Source organism: Alosa alosa, chromosome 5, assembly GCF_017589495.1.
Source record: "Alosa alosa isolate M-15738 ecotype Scorff River chromosome 5, AALO_Geno_1.1, whole genome shotgun sequence".
NCBI classification, from domain to species: domain Eukaryota; kingdom Metazoa; phylum Chordata; class Actinopteri; order Clupeiformes; family Clupeidae; genus Alosa; species Alosa alosa.
In genome coordinates this window covers 19,724,698-19,746,062 of record NC_063193.1, presented here as the reverse complement: position 1 = coordinate 19,746,062, position 21,365 = coordinate 19,724,698, and the positions used below count along the sequence as shown (strand labels likewise).

The window sequence follows — 21,365 nt, the reverse complement described above, 5'->3', positions numbered from 1 at the left end:
CCTCCTTAAAGCAGTTTTAACTGATAACTGATGATTTTCACTGTGTGATTTACTTAATTAAAGACCTGTGCAAAAACGGATATCTTCTCTGCTGTTCCCCCCTCTCCACTTTTTGCACTCCATTGGAGCATATACATTTTGGCCTAGACTATTAATTAAGACTAATCCGATCCCAGTGAGACCTACAGACTTGTCTTATTAAAAACAGCCGTGTCTCAATTAACTGTGCTCTTGTGGAACCCGATGATGTATAGGCTTCCATCCCAGATGAACTTCCTGATCTATACCCTGGCCAGGTGCCAGGATGCTAAGTGGGCGTTTGAAATGGCTGCGTCTTGTGCGCCAAAAAAGGAAGGCCATGCTCGTTTCTGTGGCCCACTCTGTTCTTCACCCATTCATTATTAATGAGACACAAGCCCTGCGCCTAGTTCAGACAGTACCAGTCGCTCCCCGGCCGCTACAGACTAAAAACCCCCCACACACACACACACACAGCCACTGTTGAGGCTATAAATTTCCTCTTTGATATGTGATTTATTGATGTAAAAATGCACTTGGATCCATGCAGTATGGGCGCTCTTTATATGTGCTTGAGACACTTTCAAAAATATCATTTGAGGAGTGCCTTGCTGCATCGCCTGCCGGGCATTGCATCATGTTTTTTCATATGTGAGCTGTGGCGACATTCCTTCAGCAAATCCACCCCTTAGTGATCTGGGGCCCCTTCTCTCCGTGGCCCAATTCAGCTACCCTGGTTTCACTCTCTTCAGATCTCGGCTCCTCTTAACTCATCCTTTTAATACGATCTTTTTTTTTTTCAGACAGAACAGAGGCCAGGGCTAAACGGCCCGAGAATTATATATAAAAGACATGGCGACGCACCGGCAGACCAGCATGAAAGGAGTCCAGTAATGAAGGCAGGTGTTTACTTTGAGGAGGGAAGACTTTTTTTATTTGCTGTTGATGTGTGACTCACTCTGGCTGTCAGTGAAATTGGAACACTTTATGTGTGACACCTTCATGAAAATGCTAGGAAACCCTTTGTGTCTGCTTACGTTGCTGCTGGGAAAGATTTCTTACATATCCTAACCCCCCCCCCTCCGTTTTCAGGACTTGGAATTTTCATTAGATTTTCTTTTGAGCTGCTCTTTTTTTAGTTACGAAGCCGGTCATCCTGTCTCCATCTCTCGAGATAATAGATTCAGCACAGTCGGATGGTGCAGCAAACTGAGCAAATACAAACAGCAAGTCGGCTCGCTTCGAAAGGAAAGATGATACTATGTCTTTGTGCCACCAGGGGGTTTTGCTGTGTTTTATAATGTATTTTTCAAAAAGAATATTTGTCTTACTCAACAACTACAGAACACCTGGTTACATGCAGTTATTGTCGGGATAAAGGATGCATAAGAGGGTATCAACACAATGTTTCAACCTTGTTTTTGTTAGTTGAGGGACACATCTGTTGATATTATTATCAGCACAGAGGCAACAACGCGTTCCCATTCAGTAGGACACTCAGCTCCCATTCTTTATCTCAAGTGGTACGGCACGCAGGGAAGGGGACAGCAAGTCCCCTGTGTAAATCACAACAGTAGCATCCAGAGAGTTACGTGCGTCCACAGGTGAGTGGGAGCTGTGGCGGAGTTTGTGCGGAGACGTGGCATGCTGTGCGGGTGACCCTCAGATGCCGAGGAGAGGTCAGAGCGGGGCCAGACGCCCACATCCCCCGGTACCCCGTGGAGCTGCCAGCCTCCCATTAGAGCTGTCAGGGTTGACCTTTCACCCCACCACAGATGAAGAGACAGGTCAGCGCATGTAGGTGTGTCCATTCCCCACACAGAATACAGTCCAGGGAGAGATAGGACAGTTGTGGTCAGCGCATACATCTTACCTTCCATGTTCTGACCAGTGAATCCTGGCTTTGGCTCATTAAGTGGAGAGGGTGATCAAAGACTAGATAAAGACCACCGAGTGTAGAATCAAGTGCCAATCATCATTACAGCATGATGTCTTTCCTAACATGGACACATTATCGGCCATGTTCAATCAAATGGATGGGTTCCAGTGAATAGATGCAGCAAGAAGCCAGGCGTGAGAGAAGGAGAAGTGAGAAAAGAAACACCTTATCCATCAACCAGCATCAGGCTGATGCATCTCTCTCTCTCTCCCTCCTCTGAGGCAATATCCCAGGGAGACGAGGCTTAGGGCCCACCGGCTCCCCACTGTAATATCCTTATCTCACCAACCCACCATCCAAACAACCCCTGCGCAATCGCAAAGCAAAGGACGGGCGAGCCGTAATGGCAAATAAATTCTGTTATTATTCCCCCGTGCGGAAAGTGTGAGTGAATCCGCCATTACGGAGAAAGAATCCCTCTGAGAAAGCAATGATGTTCATGAGCAGGATGTACGGTGTGGGATCACTTGATGGCGTGTTCTGTAAATTGGATATGAAATCCGCAGCTACGTGGAATAATCGAGATGGTGAGACGATGCCCCTGGTGCAAGATCATCGTGTCTGTGTGTGTGTGTGTGTGTGTGTGTGTGTGAGAGAGAGAGAGAGAGAGAGAGAGAGACAGCAGTTGGGATTCTGCTATACTTTCCTTGATTATCATTCAGACTCTCAGGCAAGTGCAAGGCCTCTCACCCTTCAGCATAAATTATACAGCCTCAGGAACATGATTGAAGGGCCTCCTTATAGATCCTGGGCGTTTGATTCCGGTGTTTGATCGTCACAAGAGCATGCCAGATTGATCGTTTCAGAAGCTTAACACAAACACACTTGGGCACAGTTATGTTGGGAAACATCGATACTGGCTTTGCTGCGCCGCGCCAGCAACATTCATCCAGCTTCCTCCAGCAGACCATGGGGGTGTCCTTTCGCCGCGCTTCTGTCTGGAAATGTTAGGTTCCTCACACATTACAAATTCATGAAAAAAAGTTGGATTGCCTGAAGCAACTGAAGAAAACAATGAGGTATAAACATTCTGAACACCTGCAACAGTTTTATTACCTTTCACAAAAACTATGTAGCCTTCAGGCACTATTTCTGTTTCTGAAATAGGATTTATCTGATAAAGACAGCGCAAGGTGCTCCTCCTCGCTATTGCCACCACGTCTCGACGTCTGCCACCTCCCTCCTGTCTGTCTCTGTTCATTGCCTCTCTCATCCATCCGTCCAGGCAAGCTTGAGTGCCCAGAGGCTTCCTCCCGACCTCCCGTTTGGTTGTTTCTACATCGTCTCTGCAAGGTACACCTCGTTTCTTCTCCTCACAGAAATTAATTGACACCTTGGCTTGGGCCATGGAGCAGACAGCACCTCTGAGTGCTGTAAAGTCCTGCTGCATACATGAAATGGGCAGGGGCGAAAAAGGGAGAGGAGAGGAGCGAAGGGGGAAGGATGAGGGAGGGAGGGAGGGAGGGGGGGGGTTATTTTTTGCTGGCTTTATGGCACCTGAGTGCCGCTGCCGCCAAGAGCCAGTCATGCATTTCGATGATAATGATGACCCACCGTCATCGTGATTGCATTAAATCTGCGAGGCAATGCAGACGCCGAGTGAGGTGTTGACACATGGTGCACACCCCTCGCCGCCTACCTACCTGCCTCAATTAAGTCCCCGCTGCTGTTCATTTCTGGTAAAGTTGCTTGTGTGACCTGCCCCCACCCACACACACACACACATACCCTCTTTAGCTTTTCTTCCAGCTTGAACTTCTCTATTAACCTCTGCTAACAAAAATCTTACTCTCTCCTTGTGGCCGAGGTGACAGCCTGAAAGCCTCCTGTAGGCTGGGATGTTGAGGGGTTATTGAATGTAGTCTATGTAGTCCTCACACATTGAACCTTTCTCCCTCCCTCTCACTCTCTCTCTCTCCCTCCCTCCCTCCTCTCTTTCTTTCTTCCTTCTTTCTCTCTCTCTGTCTCCCCTTGGTCATTTTTCTGTCCTTATCATCTGCTTCCTCGCCATTGAACATTTAAATCTTCTCAGGCCTAGGCAGTCTCCCTTTCTGCCTCTCCTCACTTTCCCTCTGTTTTCAGGGTCAGTCAGCCAGAAAACCAATTAGACTCCCCTCACCTGAAAGAGCCTGAAAGGGTTAGGCTGGTGGAGATATGGCAACACAAGTTATTCTTTCGATAATCTCTCAAGTCTCTTCTGTGCTGCTGCTGCACTGAGGCTCACCTTCCTCATTCTTTTTTTCCCTTCTTTTATTCCCCCTCTCCTCCACTGAATCAATAGACAGGCGCTTCCAAAATTAAGCACCCAAAAACTCGCACACTGAGGGGATAGATGCTCGGTACACAATGCGCTCGGGCTTATCAGAAAACATTGCGATTCGGAGACAAATAAATATATGACCCAGTTTCTCCAACCACTCTTGAGGAGTGAGCGAAGGGGGAGTGCATGACTGAAAGGAGCAGAATGGCAGAGCACAATGCCGAAGCACATTTAGAAAACAGCTAAGCAAAACAGCCAGGCAGCGCGGTCTCTGGGTTTAAGTAGGATTGATGGATTTACATGTATGCTGGGATTGTCAATTATTTCAGTAATGAAAATGAAATGGATCCATTCAGATGAACTGTTTTTTTTCTTCTTTTTTACTCAGAAAACGACTATACTAACCCAGCAATTTGTCTCTTTTTTCCATTTCTCTTCTCAGTCCCACATTCTCTGAAAGTGTCTTGCTACTCTGTAAACACAGTTGGGTGTGATGGAGATAGAACTCCATGTCTAAGCTCCGCATCGGACACTGTCTTGTTCAAATGTGAGAAGACCCCTCCATCCTTCCCCTCTCCTCCCTCATTTCCCACCTACACTATATTGAAAAAACACACTGGTCAGCTTGACCCGTCTATATCTGCCAAACCATGACTGCAGGCTCCACTAAAAAGAAAGTAAAGTCACCCCCACACAAGGTGATCCATTAATCATGCAAAGCAAATTTCAACATGAAGGGCATTTTCCCAGGAAGTAAAATGCAGCAGTTGGCCCCACTGTCATCCGCTAGCCAGGGATCCCCGAGGGTGGTCTTGCACTGATGTCAAACAGTGACCAGTTTCTGTGCCACAGAAACTCCATGCCCTTGACTGTAACGCTGCAAAGAAACTTAATCACAGGGAGTGATTTAAACCCACAGGAAAAAAGGCCATCCCAATGAATAAACAAGCAAACATGGTTGCCCACGAATGAACATTCAATATTGATGATATCCTACTAAAATCTTTTCTCTCTCTCCCTCTCTATTTCTCTTTCATACACACAAACATGTACGCTCATACACACGTACACACACACACGCACACACACACACACACACACACACACACGCACACTCAAAAATATCACATCACCCTAGCAGCCGGCTAAACCACGGCATTAATATTTAAATCACAGCTCATTGTTTACTGTCTCCCAGGCACCTCACGGAGGAGCCAGACCCGCCCCCTGGCACCCTCGACTCTGAGCACTCCGTCAGTCGGCGCTCCGGCTGTCCTGCTGTGCCTCCAACGCGCCAGGGTGGAGCGCCGATAGAGGCATGGCAGCACCTGTCAGATCTTCACGGAAGTGGGCTGTTGCTGGTCCCCCTTAGTCCAGTCCGGACACCGGGGGTGTCAGCGAGGACAGTGGCCTGATTGATTTAAGTGCCTGATTCTCTGACTTCCCGCTCACAGGAAACTGTAAATAAGCCGCAGCTCATCTTTATTCAGCTGGTCCTGCGGGCTTATTGACCCAGACACTGCCCCCCACACACACCTTTCATGGACATGGTTTTCTTTTTTAAGAGTGCCTGGATAGACTGGTGTCATTTTCTAAGGGCCTCAGATAACTGCCTTTGTCCCTTGAGATCCCAGGCATTTAGAACGAAGCATTAATTCATGGTGAGCTAGAATAAAGCTGTTGCATGGACTCAAAGAGTGTTGACTGTGCATATGTCTCCTCCAGTTTTGTCCATTATATACAAGTAACCTTATATAAAACAGAGGCATCTTGAGCAGTATAATATATGTCATGTTACCATAATATGTGTACTGAAACAAAAGAGTTAAGCAGATCAAATAGAATGGGGACCTCTGCTGTTAGCATAGAGGAACTTCAATAAGGCTCTGCATTCCTCCCTATGTAAAGCCAGCAGCTTTGATCACAGACAACATTTGCACAATATGCAAGCCATTTGTGGTATAAAGAATTGTCTGCTTTTCCCCTTCATTCCACCCGCTCACCTTGTCTGTAACTATTATCTGCCAGGGTGGTATGAGAACTCTGGGCAACTCCATTGTGGCAAGTGCCACACTCCAGGACTGTCAGAACAGTCAGTGACTATAAAGGCCCCTTGTTTTCTTCGGACCGAAGGGAAGTGGTCAACAGCTGCTGCTCTCTCCTGTGGGAGTGTTCCGGAGAGGTCTTGGAATTGCAGAGCACTGATGCGTATTTCAGCACCAGTCCTGACCGGACAGCTCCCCAATCCTTGGGAAGAGAATGCAGCCCTGTTTCTTATAGATTCCAGCCTGCTCTCGTTACTGTATCTGTCTCTCATCATCTCCCTCAAGCCATTTGTCTCCTTTCTTGACCAGAGTGCTGCCTTTGGTCAGAGCGGGAGTTTCTGGTTGAGGATGCACGTCTTTGACTGTGGGAAGAGCTTGAGCCGCGAGCCAAATTGATTCAGCAACTTACTAATAGACCTTTACTTCTACCAGCAATGTGGAGAGGCCAATATACCATAAATATATAACAAATGCCAGCTTACATTGGGCTCTTCACAATGCACTATCCATTATGTGAAGTTCTGTAGCAATATATAAAATCCAACTTATACACAGTGAGCAATTTTTCAATGTTTAAAACTGTTGTTTTAGACATGGATTCAATCAGTTTAATTCAGCACATTTTAATCATCTTAAAGTCATTATCTTATGTCACAGATTGTGAGATCCAGAGAAAAACAAATTTATAAAAGATCACATGTTTTATGTCATATAGTATACTGTAGATTAAACCACATTCAAATTATTATTTTCACAATCACAAAGTGAAGCTGAATAGTCTGAAAATAGCATTGGGCATGTAGTAGTTCCCATGTTGAGCATGAAGTTCTGTAAATACTTACATGCATTGCCCCTTTTCACATTTCATGTCTTTTTAGTAAAGTATATGGTGCACTGTATGTTCATTTGGGCCTCTCATTTCAGTATAACCAATACAAGTCATACAGCTAAACAGTCCACGGCAATGGGAGTGTCTCATGGGATCTTAGCAATGCAATTCTATTATATAATCATAGCCTCTGCTATAAGATATGTTAGATGTACTGTATGGGGTATGCACAGATGTTTATTCCTGTGAAGAAGTATCAGTTTGCAGTAGCTGAACAATTGGTTTAAGTTTGTGTTTATTATTTTGAGCAGTACTATTGTCTCAGTTCAGTAAATGTATCTCAGTCATTTGGAAAATGATAATGACTGAACGACCCACTCTGCCCCCCACTCAAAACACTGGATTACAGAAAATGGAAAATTCCTCCTCCTGATGTCAAGCATATGGTGTCTACCTGTGGATGTCAGGAGAGCTGAAATGGATCCAGCTTTTATTTGAAATCCACCCACCTGTCTTTTGTAAACCTGAGTGACTCATAATCCCCGAATGCCCTCTCTGTGGCTTGCCATTACAAAGCAGAGAAAAAGTCTCTTTGTTTGTGCTATTATTAAAACCCTTAAATCACTCAACGCAGGCCAGGGTTGAAAATGGCACGTATTCAAGATGTGAGCAATACTAGCGTTTGAGTTTGGGGTCTTGGAAAACTTGAGAAAAAAAGAGAATGCCAAGAAGGCGTGACTTTTGAGGGTGCCATCTCTTTATTCCTGACCACGGTTCAGGTTTATTATGCTGACTTGTGGCAACTGCACTGAATGTTGCTGCTTCCTGAGGAGAGTGTTTCCTGGCCTTAGCGAAGTGGCAAATCTCCAGCAGCGATGTGTCCTTGAGGTGTGACTGCATGCATACTAACTAGCTCTACAATGCACACCTGAGCAGCGCTCGGGAAGAGAGAGAGAAAGAGAGAGAGAGAGGGAGAGGGAGCGGGTGAGAGAGGCAGACTTTAAGAGCGTCCCCCATAAACTGCTCGTAAACATTTACACGTCTGCACATCAAAAAATAAAAAAAAGTCATTCTTGGGCTCTCGGGCACGAGTTTGAGAATCTGATTAGAATCGGATCAACAAAATGCCCCTACTGCCTAGGTGGGGCTAACAACATCCTGTTTTCATGAGATTGTACTGTATCTCAGACAGCAGGGTGTTTGACAACTATGCCTGGTGTCCCATTATAACCTACATATGTGTGTGAAAGTGACAGTAAAAAGCAACCTATTTTTATTGGCTACATGGTTTGTACTGTACATGAATGGGAGGGGGTGACATCTCTTCCTCACTGGTCTGCAAGAGCATGCTGAAGAACTGAAGTGACCTCTGCGTAGTTCATCCCGTACAACATTAATATGCTGCACATCTTCGTTTTCTTACATGCCTTATCCAATCATTGCAGTTAATGATGCATCACTGGCTCGCCAGGAGTTTTCTCAATATGGGCCCATAGCAGCAAATGTTCCTTCTACTCCCCAGAGGTCTTTGCTTTCACTGGGGCGCTCTAAAAACATCTTTACCTATCTACATTATCAAGTATACCCATCAACAACTGTGCCTCCATGCACAACATTTGCAATGCAGAATCCTTATGCAATCTAATGTGTTGGTCTGTCATTTCCTCTACTAGACAATAAGGAATATTACAGTGAAAACAGCGAATATTACAGTGAAAACATTGAAAGATATTGATTGGGCTTTTGCTCTAAAGTCTTCACGCTTTATACTACGTTTGTATTCAGCATTGCTCAGGTGGAACGGATGAGATACTTAAATGTTTATTACATGAAACCACAGTAAGAACAAAGAAATAGGCTATAGGCTGTAATTAACATTATATTGTTTTTAGTGGTCACGTCGCTGTAGTCTGATATGTGTACCACTTTCATAGTTCTAAGTGACCCTAAATTACATATGATTTAGGCTACAACGCACAAACTAGCCTACATTTTGTGCTCTAAAGTTAAAGTAAGCCCACACAGCCTCAGTAATAATTCTATTGTTCAATAGTGTCATGAAAAACTCTTCCTAACAAGTAAAATGAAGACGTGATTGAAATCATGTCTTCATTTGTTGCAGAGAGCAAGAGTGCAAGTTGCCGGACTGGGGAGGAGCTAGAGCCTCACAGATTACCATTCTCCATGATTATGTTACCACCCCTCCCTCTTTGCATCTTTCTCTCTCTCCGTCTATCTTCCTCTAAGGTAATTTAGTCCTACACCGAACGCGACCGGCTACTGATGCTGTGCGTCTAGTTGCATCCCTCCCCTAGCCTCCTCCTCCCACTCAGCACGGTTTATCCAACAAATGCTAACGGGAATCCGCATGCGGAGCGTCATTGCGCGCTCTGTACTGAAATACAGTTCTTTCTGTCGCAGAAAAAGTGTCGCCTCACTGTTCCACGGTACTCTGGAATAAAAGGGCTCGTCGATTTTGTTTCTTTTCAGCCCGAATTCATCCGTTTTGACGCTTCGGTCGACTGAATTCTAGGAGCGCTTTACTGCGTCTTCACGAAAAAGGAAGTTATTCTTTAAATGTTTGGTTCGGTGAGGCTGACACGAATGCGTCGTGTCTGAGGCATGGATCACGGTCCATTCTGATCTTGTCGGAGGTCCGTTTCTGAGTCGCATTAAAGAAGCAGACCATCGTGACAACATGCTTAATACAATCTGGTTTTGATGTCGTTCATGACTCTGCACGGGTGAGTTTGCTTTGGATTCGAACAAGAAGAAATCTTGCGCATTCAGGATGATTTGACGGAAAGAGGATGTTATAAAAAAGGGTTAGCGTCTGGAAATTGCTTCGCTCTGCTCAATACTGTCTCATTCAAGCCCCCCAAAATCCCAGGGAGCGGACGCACCGGAGAAGGAAATCGTCTATCTGGACTAAATCTTCAATCACTCGGGATTTAAAATCGCCTGCCTACATTACGGAAAATAACCTCGAACAGCGGGAGAGATGAAAGTTTTTCCGGCAGTGGTCTTATTGGTCACTATTTGGTGTCAGGAGTGGAAGCCCTTGCTTGCCGATTCAATCATACATATCGGTAAGTTATAGTTAACACTGACACCTTCCCCTCCGGCAGGAAATCCGTTGAAACTTTGGACGTTTTATAAGTTGTAGGCAATTCCAAATAAATTGCATATTATTGAATTAAGCTAAACAATGTAAATATTCTATTCGTACAATAAACTGTTGAAGACCAATGCGGAGCTCAAGCTATCCCCAGGGTCCCCTGTCGATGTCACCCTTCAGATACACAACATCTTGCCACGCACTGTCCCTGTAGTGGCTAAATGGGCATGGTTTTTCCAGATAGTACTTTGTTTATTCCTTTGGGGTAATTGTAATGCATTCTCTAAATGTGAATAGGCTACATTTACTCGTGATAATACATTCAAATAACAGGCTACTACGTTATTGTCGACCAGATATTTGATGTTGGTAGATTACTGCGCATTGCTGTGGTCATTATAGGAAGGCTATTTACTAAGAACAGGTGGTTTGACAAATCATTCACTATACCTCCAAACAGCTGGTATTAAAGCAGAACAAATCTTTAATATATGGCTTTTTAATTTTGTTCAGTGTGTGCAGGGAAAGCACGAGAAAATAGAAAATTGGCATCCCTGATGTGTATGGATGCGCGTGGGAGAGAGAGAGAGAGAGAGAGAGAAAAGAGAGAGAGTACGTATTTCATAATGGTTGTATGGTTGCAGGAATCATTAGAGAAGGGTAGAGACAGTGGACCTCAGTCAAGGGTGCTATATGACTGAGTACTTTTATGCTTCCAAATGGACTAATGGGTCATCCACACAAACACAAGGAGAGAGAGAGAGAGAGAGAGAGAGAGAGAGATAGATGAAAGTATTCATGTGGCTTCTAGAAAAGTGAAGTCCAACGGATTTTTAACTAGACTTAAATTATTTTTATGTAAGATCCTAATGCACAGTAGGCTATGGACGTTTAATAAATTTTGCTGTCGTCTAGAAGAGGCGCAAGTTGATCATTGTTATAACCGCCCCTCCCTCCCCTTAAAAAAACTAAAACATTAGTTGTACCCTGATTAGAGAGATGTCGTATATGAGAGGATAGTTGATATTATTAAATCACTTCATTTTTTTTCAGTATGGATGATAATTAGTTGTTCAGTCAAGACCAGGGTGATCAAGAAGGCTAAACAATCTTGACATCCAATCACTTGACTCTTCTTTCCAGTAAAAAAAAAAAATCCGTCCCTTCAGCTGTAATCTTGATGTGTCCAGTACTCAGTCATCAATAGCTAATTTTCCTCGGCTGCCATTTTGACTTATCACCATGGACTTCAAAAAGGACGACGGTAGCCAATTCCAAAAATAAAGTCACCCTTTCGTCACTGGTCACGTTTCATTGGTCACGCAAGTTGGAATATATAGCTTTCACAGCCATCATACATAGGCTACATATATCAGGCAAACGCCACCAATAGCATGCACAACGCAGTTGACAAGAACTATCTTATTGATAAATGAAAATAAAATGTGTGACCTCTTTTATTATCACTGATGACATACATCGTCCATAGCACAGATCCACTAACTTTTGACATTGTCATATAAGCCGCATCTAATCTTTCTCTCTGATGTGGAAGGGGAGAAAGAAGAATGCCACACAGGAAAACAGAACATTGCATTCTTTATTTCGCCGGTTCAAGGCATTTCATCACGCGGGCATTACTTGATTGCCGAGGAGACTCCTTAATGATCTGCATGCTGGATGAAGCACAAGGGCTCCGTGCGTTGAATGGCAATGGCGCCGCTTTATGAGGCTATTCACAAAGTCACTGTGATTTATGTCGTTGAATAGACCCAAAATCCGTGGCATTATGTCGATCTGCCCGGCTCCCTCTTACTGTTGCATATCCACCCTCTTGCCCTGGGTTGAATAGCCAAATATACCCCCCTTACACCATGTTAGTCACGACGAGTGCCACACTTCAAAGGTTTCACAGTCCTCTTGTTGGACCATAGTCATTGCCAGTTGATTTCCGTTGGTTGGTGGAGTTTAAACAGAATCCGATTCTAGTGTCAGGTTTTGTTGGGTGAAATGTGTACCCAGTTTGGCAGAACACTCTCCCCCTAGTGGCTGATAAGGTCCCCCAACTGCAGTGACTGTCATCACAAGCCACCAAGTGTTGACTAGTTACAGTGTAAAACCCATTTTTAAGTTGAGTTAGCAGATTTGATAAGTCTTTATGTGCTTTTTGTATGTGTGGAGCCTGTTCTAGTCTGACTTGGCTGTGTAGCAGGCTATGTAGTGTACATTTATCCCAATGTCAAGTCTTTAAGCATGTGCAGAAGACTTTGCCCAATCCAAAGTCAGACATGATACATTAATTGTGGCAGTCTTGACTGTCAGTTGTTTACAGATAAATCTCTTCCATTCCTGTGTTTATGTGTCACTCCAGTAAGTCAAAAGAAGAGGAAGACTTGTCTTCACTGTAAAAGCCAGGCGTGTGTTTTGTGGGTAACATGTTTATATGCCACATTGTGTGTTCACACAAAAGGCACCTTGTACTGCAGCTTAGCGGACATAATGGTGCGTTGCGTTACAATGGTGTAGTCCTTTAACGGGCAGGATAGGATACTGCCTCTTGGCTTTATGATGTGCAAATCCCCAGCTGAAAGGAAAGAGTGAACTTCAGACTCTTCCCCAACCGTCAGCACGGTGCCTGTTATCAGTCCAGAGATCAAAAGGCAGAACAACTCGAACAGAAATGCACTCGAGTGAATGTGGCAGTGTCTGCTGGTGGGTGAGTGTGTGGGTATATGAAAGAGAGACAAAGAAAGAGAGAGAGAGAGAGAGAGAGAGAGAGAGAGAGAGAGAGAGAGAGAGAGAGAATCAGGATTGGCCTCATTCCTTCGTAGGAGATGACAAAATGAGAGCACTGAACAGCATAATTATTTTATTTTGAAACTCCCAACGACACCTGTATGCAGTGGTCAGGTGATTCCAGTGGGCATAGAGGCCATTGATTGTACTGCTAGTAATTATGGCGACAACATTCAATACATACAAATCAATCAACTTTTGCCTGAGATTTTAAGGCCAAGCTCTTCAGTCGTCCCTCCTCTTGGTCTTCCTGTTGGGCTCATGGAGCCTATCACCTGTTTTGTCTGTTTGACTGACATTTCCCTGACTCTGAGCCAGTGTCATGCTCTGATTGGTTAACGTCACCAGCTTTGCCTGAGAAACTGCAGGAAGGAATACAGTATATTTGTATCTCAATGAACTTGATGCACAGAGGCCTTATGAGTTTTTGGTCTGTTTTAGGATACACTGCATGTTTGAACACATTCAAGTATATTTTAAATGCAATACATAGCTTAAATAAAATAATAATCTTGCCTGTTGATGCTTTAAGCAAGAAACAGAGTGCATCTTTGCTTCCTCTTTTCCCATTCGCTTCCATATTGGTCTTTAGTGGCAGGAAATTTTCAGTGCATAATCCTCACCAAAGCTTTGCAGGTGGGACAGATGGACAGAGCCATGTCAGTTTTCTATTTTTAGAGGAAAAACTCCCTAGGTCTTTGTAACAAGAAAATAATGATGCGAAGAGCTGGTCAATAGTGCATGAAATCCCAAATAGTCCATCTTCACCTTCCATCACCGCTACCATCTTCATTTCTGCTTTTGGAATCGTTTAGTCTTTCATTCTATTTTTCACACCTCTCACATGGGAAATCCTTTCTGGTTGTGTGTGTCTGTTGGTGTGATTTGAATGACTTGAAAAGAAATCTGATGTGGAAGAGAGAATGTTTTTTGTGGGCTGGTCAACAGCTGAACCTAAAACTGCTATATTTAACTTCATGCTTCATTGTTCTATGGCAATTTTTGTGTTGCTTTTATGTACAGAGATAAGTGCCCCTGGTGACAGGACCACAACTGCTTTCTGTGCTGGCTTAAAGCAGCATGTCTGTTTTGATGTTTGTATTGTATCTGGAACAATGTTGTCAAGCCAGTTCTGAAAGATTAATGTTTGAAAGCCATGGCCACAAGTGATTATTTCCCTCTAATATTCCATGCAAGCAACTGCACGAATACATATTTCCATAAACAATTCATGTGGAAATACAGTAAAAATGGAAATGAAATGCTTTTTCTGTATCGTGGGCGTTCAGCAAGGTGCTGCTACATGGTGGAGAACAAGATGCCATTTCTGTATTGTTGTTGTGGTTGTTGTTTTGTAGCCGAGCTTACTTTTCCATGGTGCCGCCGCCACTGTCTGTCTCCCCAGCGTGAGTAGATGTTCACGGGGGCGGTGAAAATCAGAGCGACCACTGACTAGCTTTCTGCCCTCTTGAACAGGAGTGAGCCCCAGGTCTCTCCCCCCCCCACCCAAAAAAAGAAGCTCCCAACGTCTCCATTAAGGCTGCCAGCTCAGACAGTGCCCGCTCTCTGTGCTGCAAGAGAGTGGAAAAGAGCAGAAATAGACCCATTGGCTTTAAAAATGATAATGGAAAAAACACTGTGCCAAATGGTGGAGTACTACTTGTGTGTTTGTGTGTGTGTGTGTGTGTGTGTGTGTGGGGCACTGTTAGTATAAAAGTCAGGGTTTGTAAGTAAATCTTTATGACTCATAATTTGATAACAGATTTTTTTTTGTGTGTTACAAAAACTAGAAGCATCATCTTGCATCTTGCATCTTGAGTGGTTCTACTGTACATCCTAATTCTGTGGATTTTCAACACGACATGTTTCCCGCTGTTTCTTTTTCTGTGCAGTATTGTAAAGCTGAATCTCAGCAGTCTTTTTTGTACTGCTGATGTCAGAACTCAAGTAATTTCCTGTTTGTTTAGTAAACACGCTCCCAGCGGACTGCTGCACAGCACTACTGTGAACGCGTCAATCAAGCCTTGCTGTAGGCATTATTTAGCACACTACATTGCTGTGTTCACATAACTCAAAGTTGAGGAGACAGAGTGAGAGGAGGAGAGATAGAGAGAGAGAGAGAGAGAGAGAGAGAGAGAGAGAGAGAGAGAGAGAGACAGAGACAGAGAGAGAGAGAGACAGAGAGAGCTACATCATTTGCTGCCCTATTCATTACAGGGTCTCTGTCTGTATTCCTGTTGAATTATATTCCTATCATGCTTTTATACTTCCGGTGAGCTGGACTGATTTGGTGAACCTGACCCCCTCCAACAGTTATCTGAGAACCAAGACAACCAAGACAATAGTGTCAGGCAGTCATTGTTATATGTATTTTGTACCTTAGTAGATTTATGAGCATGATGAAATAACGATGCCACGTTTCAGATGCCTGTCAGCAACTGGATACCCTTTCACAGTTGCTCTCTTAGACACATACTATATATCTTGCCATTGCCCCATGACCTGCTGTTCCTACAGCATGGTCCTCAAATATATAGCAGATGTTTACTGCCTTCTTTGGCTTCTTTGATTTTTAAGAATTGTGAACATCTCAAGGGAGATTTTTTTCCTATTAAACTAGAAGTGTGCATATTGTTATGGACAGAGAACCCAGCTTCAAAGCATTGTTTTTCGTTAAGGGAAAAGTTTTCATAATTGATTTGCGTTATTTTTTGATGTCTCTTCTGCTGCAGTGAAGTTTTCACAGAGGCCGTTCTTTAATCTACTGTCTGGTTTAACTTGCGCTGGAATTTGCAGCTTTCTTTTTTGCATTTGGTTTTCTTCTGAACTGAGTTATCAATAAAATGTAAATGTGGGCAAAAAGAACCATTCTCTCTTGCATCTGCCATAACAGTTATCACTCCTCTAATGTGGATGATAAGCAGTATACTTCAATGTGCCCCTTCAAATGCATACCAAATGCAGGTATATCTGATATATCAGTGCTTCCTTAGCACAGCCCTTTCTCCACTCATACAGTATCATGGGTGAGCCAGTAAGCCAAGTGTGTGGCAAGCATAGCTTGTCGTGGTGTAATCCATCTTATTTCTAATTTCTTAGCTCAATAATTCACACATCATCTTCATTCTCATCCATCAAATTTCCCATGTATACATTAAAATAAATATCTACTTGACATATTACATAAAAATGAATTATAACTTGCACGATAATCCTTATGCAAATGCCTTATTCAATTACTGTATGTCCTAAGCATAAGTCTTGTAAATCTTAAAAAGTTAAGCTTTAAATCCTCTTTAGAAGAAGCCTACTCTAATCATGTGGATATTGTTGTTTTTGCCTCACTAATTCCTTCGATTTTCTCTGACCCTGGAGTGGTGATTTCTTCGCCGCTCCTGGCAAAGGTCAAATGCCGATCTATGTCACTGCACTGTGTAGGGAGCACCTCATAATTACTCTTAAATGCCAGTCGCGTCCCACCGAGAAGCCGGACCCCACACTGGGAGGCTTTGGGTCAGCTTATGGGGTTGTGGGCAAAAAGGGTTCTCTCTTTACACAGGTCTTAGTAGTAGGAGGAAATAGGAGGAGTCAGAGGCTATAGTGCTGAAATGGGGATTTGTTCGGTTGCCATGACAGGAGTGTGTGTGTGTGTGTGTGTGTGTATGTGTGTGTGTGTGTGTGTGTGTGTGTGTGCGTGCGTGCGTGCGTGCGTGCAGCTGGATGTAAATCCTCTGGTGATGGTCGAGGAGGAGTTGTGCTTATGGCTCAGCACTAGTGACGAGGCTGTTTTGTGTCTGAGGAGACTGTAGGCTCTAGGGGCTGGAGAGTGTGTGCATGATGCCCTTAGGGTGCAGCAGAGGAATGGCTGGCTGCACAGCTCATGGGAAGTGTGTATTAAACTCAAACCAAGGGCTTTGCCCAGTTCATGCACCAAGGTCATGGAAACAGACCATAATAAGCATTACTGAATCACAAGAGGAATAGAAAGGAAAGGAGAGGGAAATGGAGTGCTCTCAAAGGAAAATGGACTGCCCTCTAAAATTCAGTCTAGGCCAACCTTATCCTCAGAAAAGTATTTGTATTGTGTAGGTTAAACTAAGTTTGTGAGAAGAGAGTGATGACCCTGAAGACATGACAAATCGATCACCTGCTTGTCTTGCATGCCACTGATGGCCTGGTGGTGCTTTGTAAATCTGTAAGTCTGATCCGTCCCTCGCTTTACAGGTTGACTAATCTGGAGTGGGATCATGGTGGTGGGGGGGGGACGCACAGGCAAGCCAGCGTAGCTTTGCTGTCGTCCCTCTTTTGATGGCCAGCCTCCAGCTTCTTGTCACCTGTCGTCTGGCCATCCTTGAACTCAACCTCCCCGCAGCACCGTGCCGAGACACGCCGCTGATGTCGGTCGCGAGTCACGGCCGCAAAACATCACCCCTCGCCCTGGCCCCTATCATCCCCCCTCCTCTCACTGCCAGCGGTCGCCTGACAGTCCCTCTCATTTACACGGCTTAATGCAGCATGACCACACAAGCCAGGCAAAGAGGGCATACGCTGCCCATCCTCTGATGCTGACCCGCTCTTTACTCACCCCACACGCTCCTGGTTGTCGTTCGGGGTGGATGGGGGCACGTCATCGTCTGTCACCGCCTCATATCCATGAATCTTAAAACACAAGCTGGCCTGCCACACTGCTCCCGGGCACAGTGAACACACACGCTAAATGGAATCGTAACACCAGGCACTGTCAGGCTCAGAGTCTGCAGAAGCCTTACATATCTTATGTGTCATTGCTTTGTATGTATGGAATTGATTTGTTTATTTGTATTTGTTCATTCATTAAGTTATGCATTCGTTGCTGAGTAGGCTTTTGATGATGTGCATTAATTCAGCTACTCCCGAGCAGCTCATTGTAATCAGTGTCTTCATCTGAGGGTGATGAGTGTGCAATTGTAATATTTACAGAGAGGATTAAGAGCCCGTAATGGTCTCTCAGCTAAGAACTAAATATTTACTCTCTCATACTACCAAGCAATAAAAAAAGATTTTTTTGTATCAGATAAAGTGCAGAAATGGAAGTTGTTGAAGTGGACGAAACTTTTTGAATCTTTCAGAGCTTGCTGATGTTTCATGGCACTGCATGGCAATCTAAGCACAGCCCACTATCTGTGCTGGTATAAGTGTGGTCAGCACTAGCCTCTGCAGTCCTAAGATTCAGCTGGTCAGTGTTCAGCTTCTCTCAGAGAGCACTGTACACACAGTCAATATGGACAAGCCCCTGAGCACAAAATCATTGCTTAATAGTCTTTTAAAAGCACTCTGTCACGGTGTAGAAGACAGCTCTTCAGAAAGGGAGACTCGTGTTTGTGTGAAGTTGGTGTGAAAAGTGAAAGTGTGTGAGTGAGCGAGCGAGCGAGTGAGTGCGTGGGTGAGTGGAATAGAAAGAGAGAGGGAGAGGGTGAAATGAGATGGGGGAGGAGAGGAGGTTAGATTTGGGGAGGTGTGTGTGTGTGTGTGTGTGTGTGTGTCGGTGGGGACGTGGGGGGGGGGGGGGGGTGTAGAGCGCAAGGCACTGGGCTCCCCTCTCTGTTTTTAACTGCATTTTTGTTTTAAGTGTTGTGTGTTCGGGCGTTTGTGCCCACCAGGTCTGTCACACGGCCAATCCTCCGCGGAGTTCTCACCACTGCTGCAGCAGCTGCTGACGTCCGTCCGGACAGAGGGAGGGCAGCACGCTTCGCCTCCGTGTTCGCCATGCTCACTGAGGTGCGCGCGCTCACATGCATGCGCACACACATGCGCTTATGTCATCTGAAGGGGCAATTGCCTTTCTTGTTATCAGATGTCGCTCCTACGCACAAAGCCGCCGTGCGGGTCGCCGCTTGCACTTAATAAGGGTCTTTATTAAATGCCGCTTGCGTTTAATAAGGGTCTTTCATGTCACTTCAGTGTGTTTATCATAGCTGGCACAGATTACAGGCGGGATTTGCCACAGGCAAAAATTAAGTGCACGTTTACCCCTCTGGTATCATTGCTGTAAACAGTTTGGGTCTGCTGAGAATGATGTAGGGAACATGGCGTGGAACGTGCGTAGGACGAACGTGGCCATGATGAAAAGGCAGACCCTCGGCGGAGGCGCAGGAAGGCCAATTACAGCTCCAGCAGCAGCTTGTGACAAAGCAGTGGCAGAGAAAAACAACCTGTGGAAATGTGTGTTTTCAAAGTGGACACGCTGTCAGAGAATGCTCAGGGGTTGGCGTCAGTTTTGTTCTCCAAATGAATTAGCATTGGGTAGCATAAGAAAAGAAAGCAAGAGAGTCAGAAAGAGAGAGAGAGAGAGAGAGAGAGAGAGAGACAGAGAACGGAAAACAACCAGTAGATTGGTTTGTGTTGCTGCAGGCTGTGGTTGCCCTTTGCATTTAAATAGTCTGTGGCATTTAAATGGTCACTTGTGTCCTCTCGTTTGCGATTTGGTCAGCTGAAGTGGTGCAGCTTCAGTTTATCTGTTCTGTTGTGTTGCTCTGATCTTGTTTGAGCTCCCTAGGGGGAGGCCTTTTGATCACAGGATTCAGAGGCTCAAACAGAGCCTTTTTCTCCATTCTCATATCTGGCCTACTGTAGTTTACAGTGGAGTGGAGTATCCTCTGCAGGTTTCTTGCATATCATTACAAGACTTCATTAACGAATGCGTCTGATTTTCTTGACCAATCTACTGCTGCATATGTGTATTGTTGGATTCGTTTTTTCGACCATGTCACTGCGAAATGAGACATCACCAGAGCATGTTTTTCTTCCCCTTATTTCTGTTGCAATGGACAGGCTTGCGGCTAGTCTAGTCTAGCTTTGTCTCTCACCTTGTCTTTGATAATTGGATACTGGAAGGATTCCAGTAAGATCCTGCCTTACACAGCTCTCTACACGAAGCCATGGGATTCCAGCGCTCTTCAATATTTCAACGCTACACCCTGCAAAGGGATGAAATATTAATATTTGAAAATGTCTCTAATATGAAGAACGTCAGAGAGGTGAAAAAAGGTAAAAATTCGCCCCTGACAGCTTTTAGCTCCAACAGCCCCCTCTGCCAGCCTGGTCATTTTTGTTTTGTAATAGTTTTTTTCCACCCCCCTTTAGCTGATTTGGAATCATTTAGGCCGCTCCCTAAATTAATTGGGGTGGATGGTCTATTTGCCGTCTCACGGCACACTCCCATAATGTACGTTTGCGCAGGGAGACCAATTAATAATGCTACACTCTGTAGTTGTGAGATTAAAAAGCAGCCTTGTGGATCTGTATTTGCATGTGGATGAACTGCATCAGTAGGTTAGGGGTGAGTACCGCCGCTCCCTCGGCTTAGCCAGCCAGCCAGCCGAGTTTTCCGCGAACACACACTTTCAACGCATCTAGCCATGTGCAAATCACCAGCTGTGGCCACCTCCATACCCCAGTCATTTGGATGGCTGCTTGGAGAGAAAGTTCCCCATGTTCGAGGCTCAGTCTGCCCCCTCTTTCCCAGGAAAGTGTCTCTGCTGATTTGCGGTGACTGACAGGTCCTCGTTGTCGGCCTGCTGGTGGGGAGTCGCTCATCGCCTCGCCTCGCGTCGCGTCGCGCCTCATCCTCGACTTGCCCCTCACACCAAAGGTGCCTGCTGCCGCCACTTCAAAGTCTTGTTTAATTAAGTCTGCCTAGTGGGCCGCCTTGAGTGCCCTCGTATGGTCCCAGCCCCCACGCCCCTCCATCTGCCCTTAGATTGTAGGGAGCGGCGTGGGCGCACCAAGAAGCCCGTGTAAACACGCAGTGTAATTAGCATCACTGCCTGCCCATGCTGCGTCAAAAACCATCGCTACCTAAAGAGATGTGGCAGTTCAGGAAACGCCAGCGTAGCTCCGCCTGTTGATTTATTGCCATGACGATGTTGTTTTCTACTCCTAGTCATGACAAATGAAAACTCCCAATACACATTTGTTATGAAATTGATCTTCATCTTCCAATGTCCTCCAGTTTTAATTTGAGAAGACTGAAACGTATAGCTCCTGTGTTTCTTAATTGAAACTTAATTGTGTCATATTCATTCTCAAGGTAACTCCCATGGGGTAGGATGTTGTTGAACATATTCTGTTGATGTGTGCTAACCAGACACGTCCCTGCTGAATGCATACCCTCCATCAAAGAATAAGGGTAATCAGTCACACACAATGCCTGGCTTTGATAAATGGATAGGGGCCTAATGTAAACACAAGTTGAGCCATTTGTTTTCGGCCCAAAATCAATTTCAGAAATGTCACAAGGCCAGTATTGCCAGGCTTTTTTGGGGGCTCTGTAATATGTGTTTCATAGCAACACCGAAAAAGTGCTGTATTCCGTACCCGTG

General features: G+C 44.9%; 1 protein-coding gene across 3 annotated transcripts in view; it reads left to right on the top strand.

Moving 5' to 3' along the window:
* Positions 1-9,360: 9,360 nt before the first annotated feature.
* Positions 9,361-21,365, top strand: part of grid2 (glutamate receptor, ionotropic, delta 2) — a 312,935-nt gene continuing 300,930 nt past the window's right edge. For all 3 annotated transcript variants that reach the window (XR_007193537.1, XM_048243391.1, XM_048243392.1), the window contains exon 1: positions 9,361-10,180. Coding sequence is in view for 2 of the 3 variants with exons in the window: in XM_048243391.1 (XP_048099348.1) it covers positions 10,093-10,180 (88 nt within the window). In the remaining variant the exon portion in view is untranslated. The remainder of the gene's footprint in view (positions 10,181-21,365) is intronic.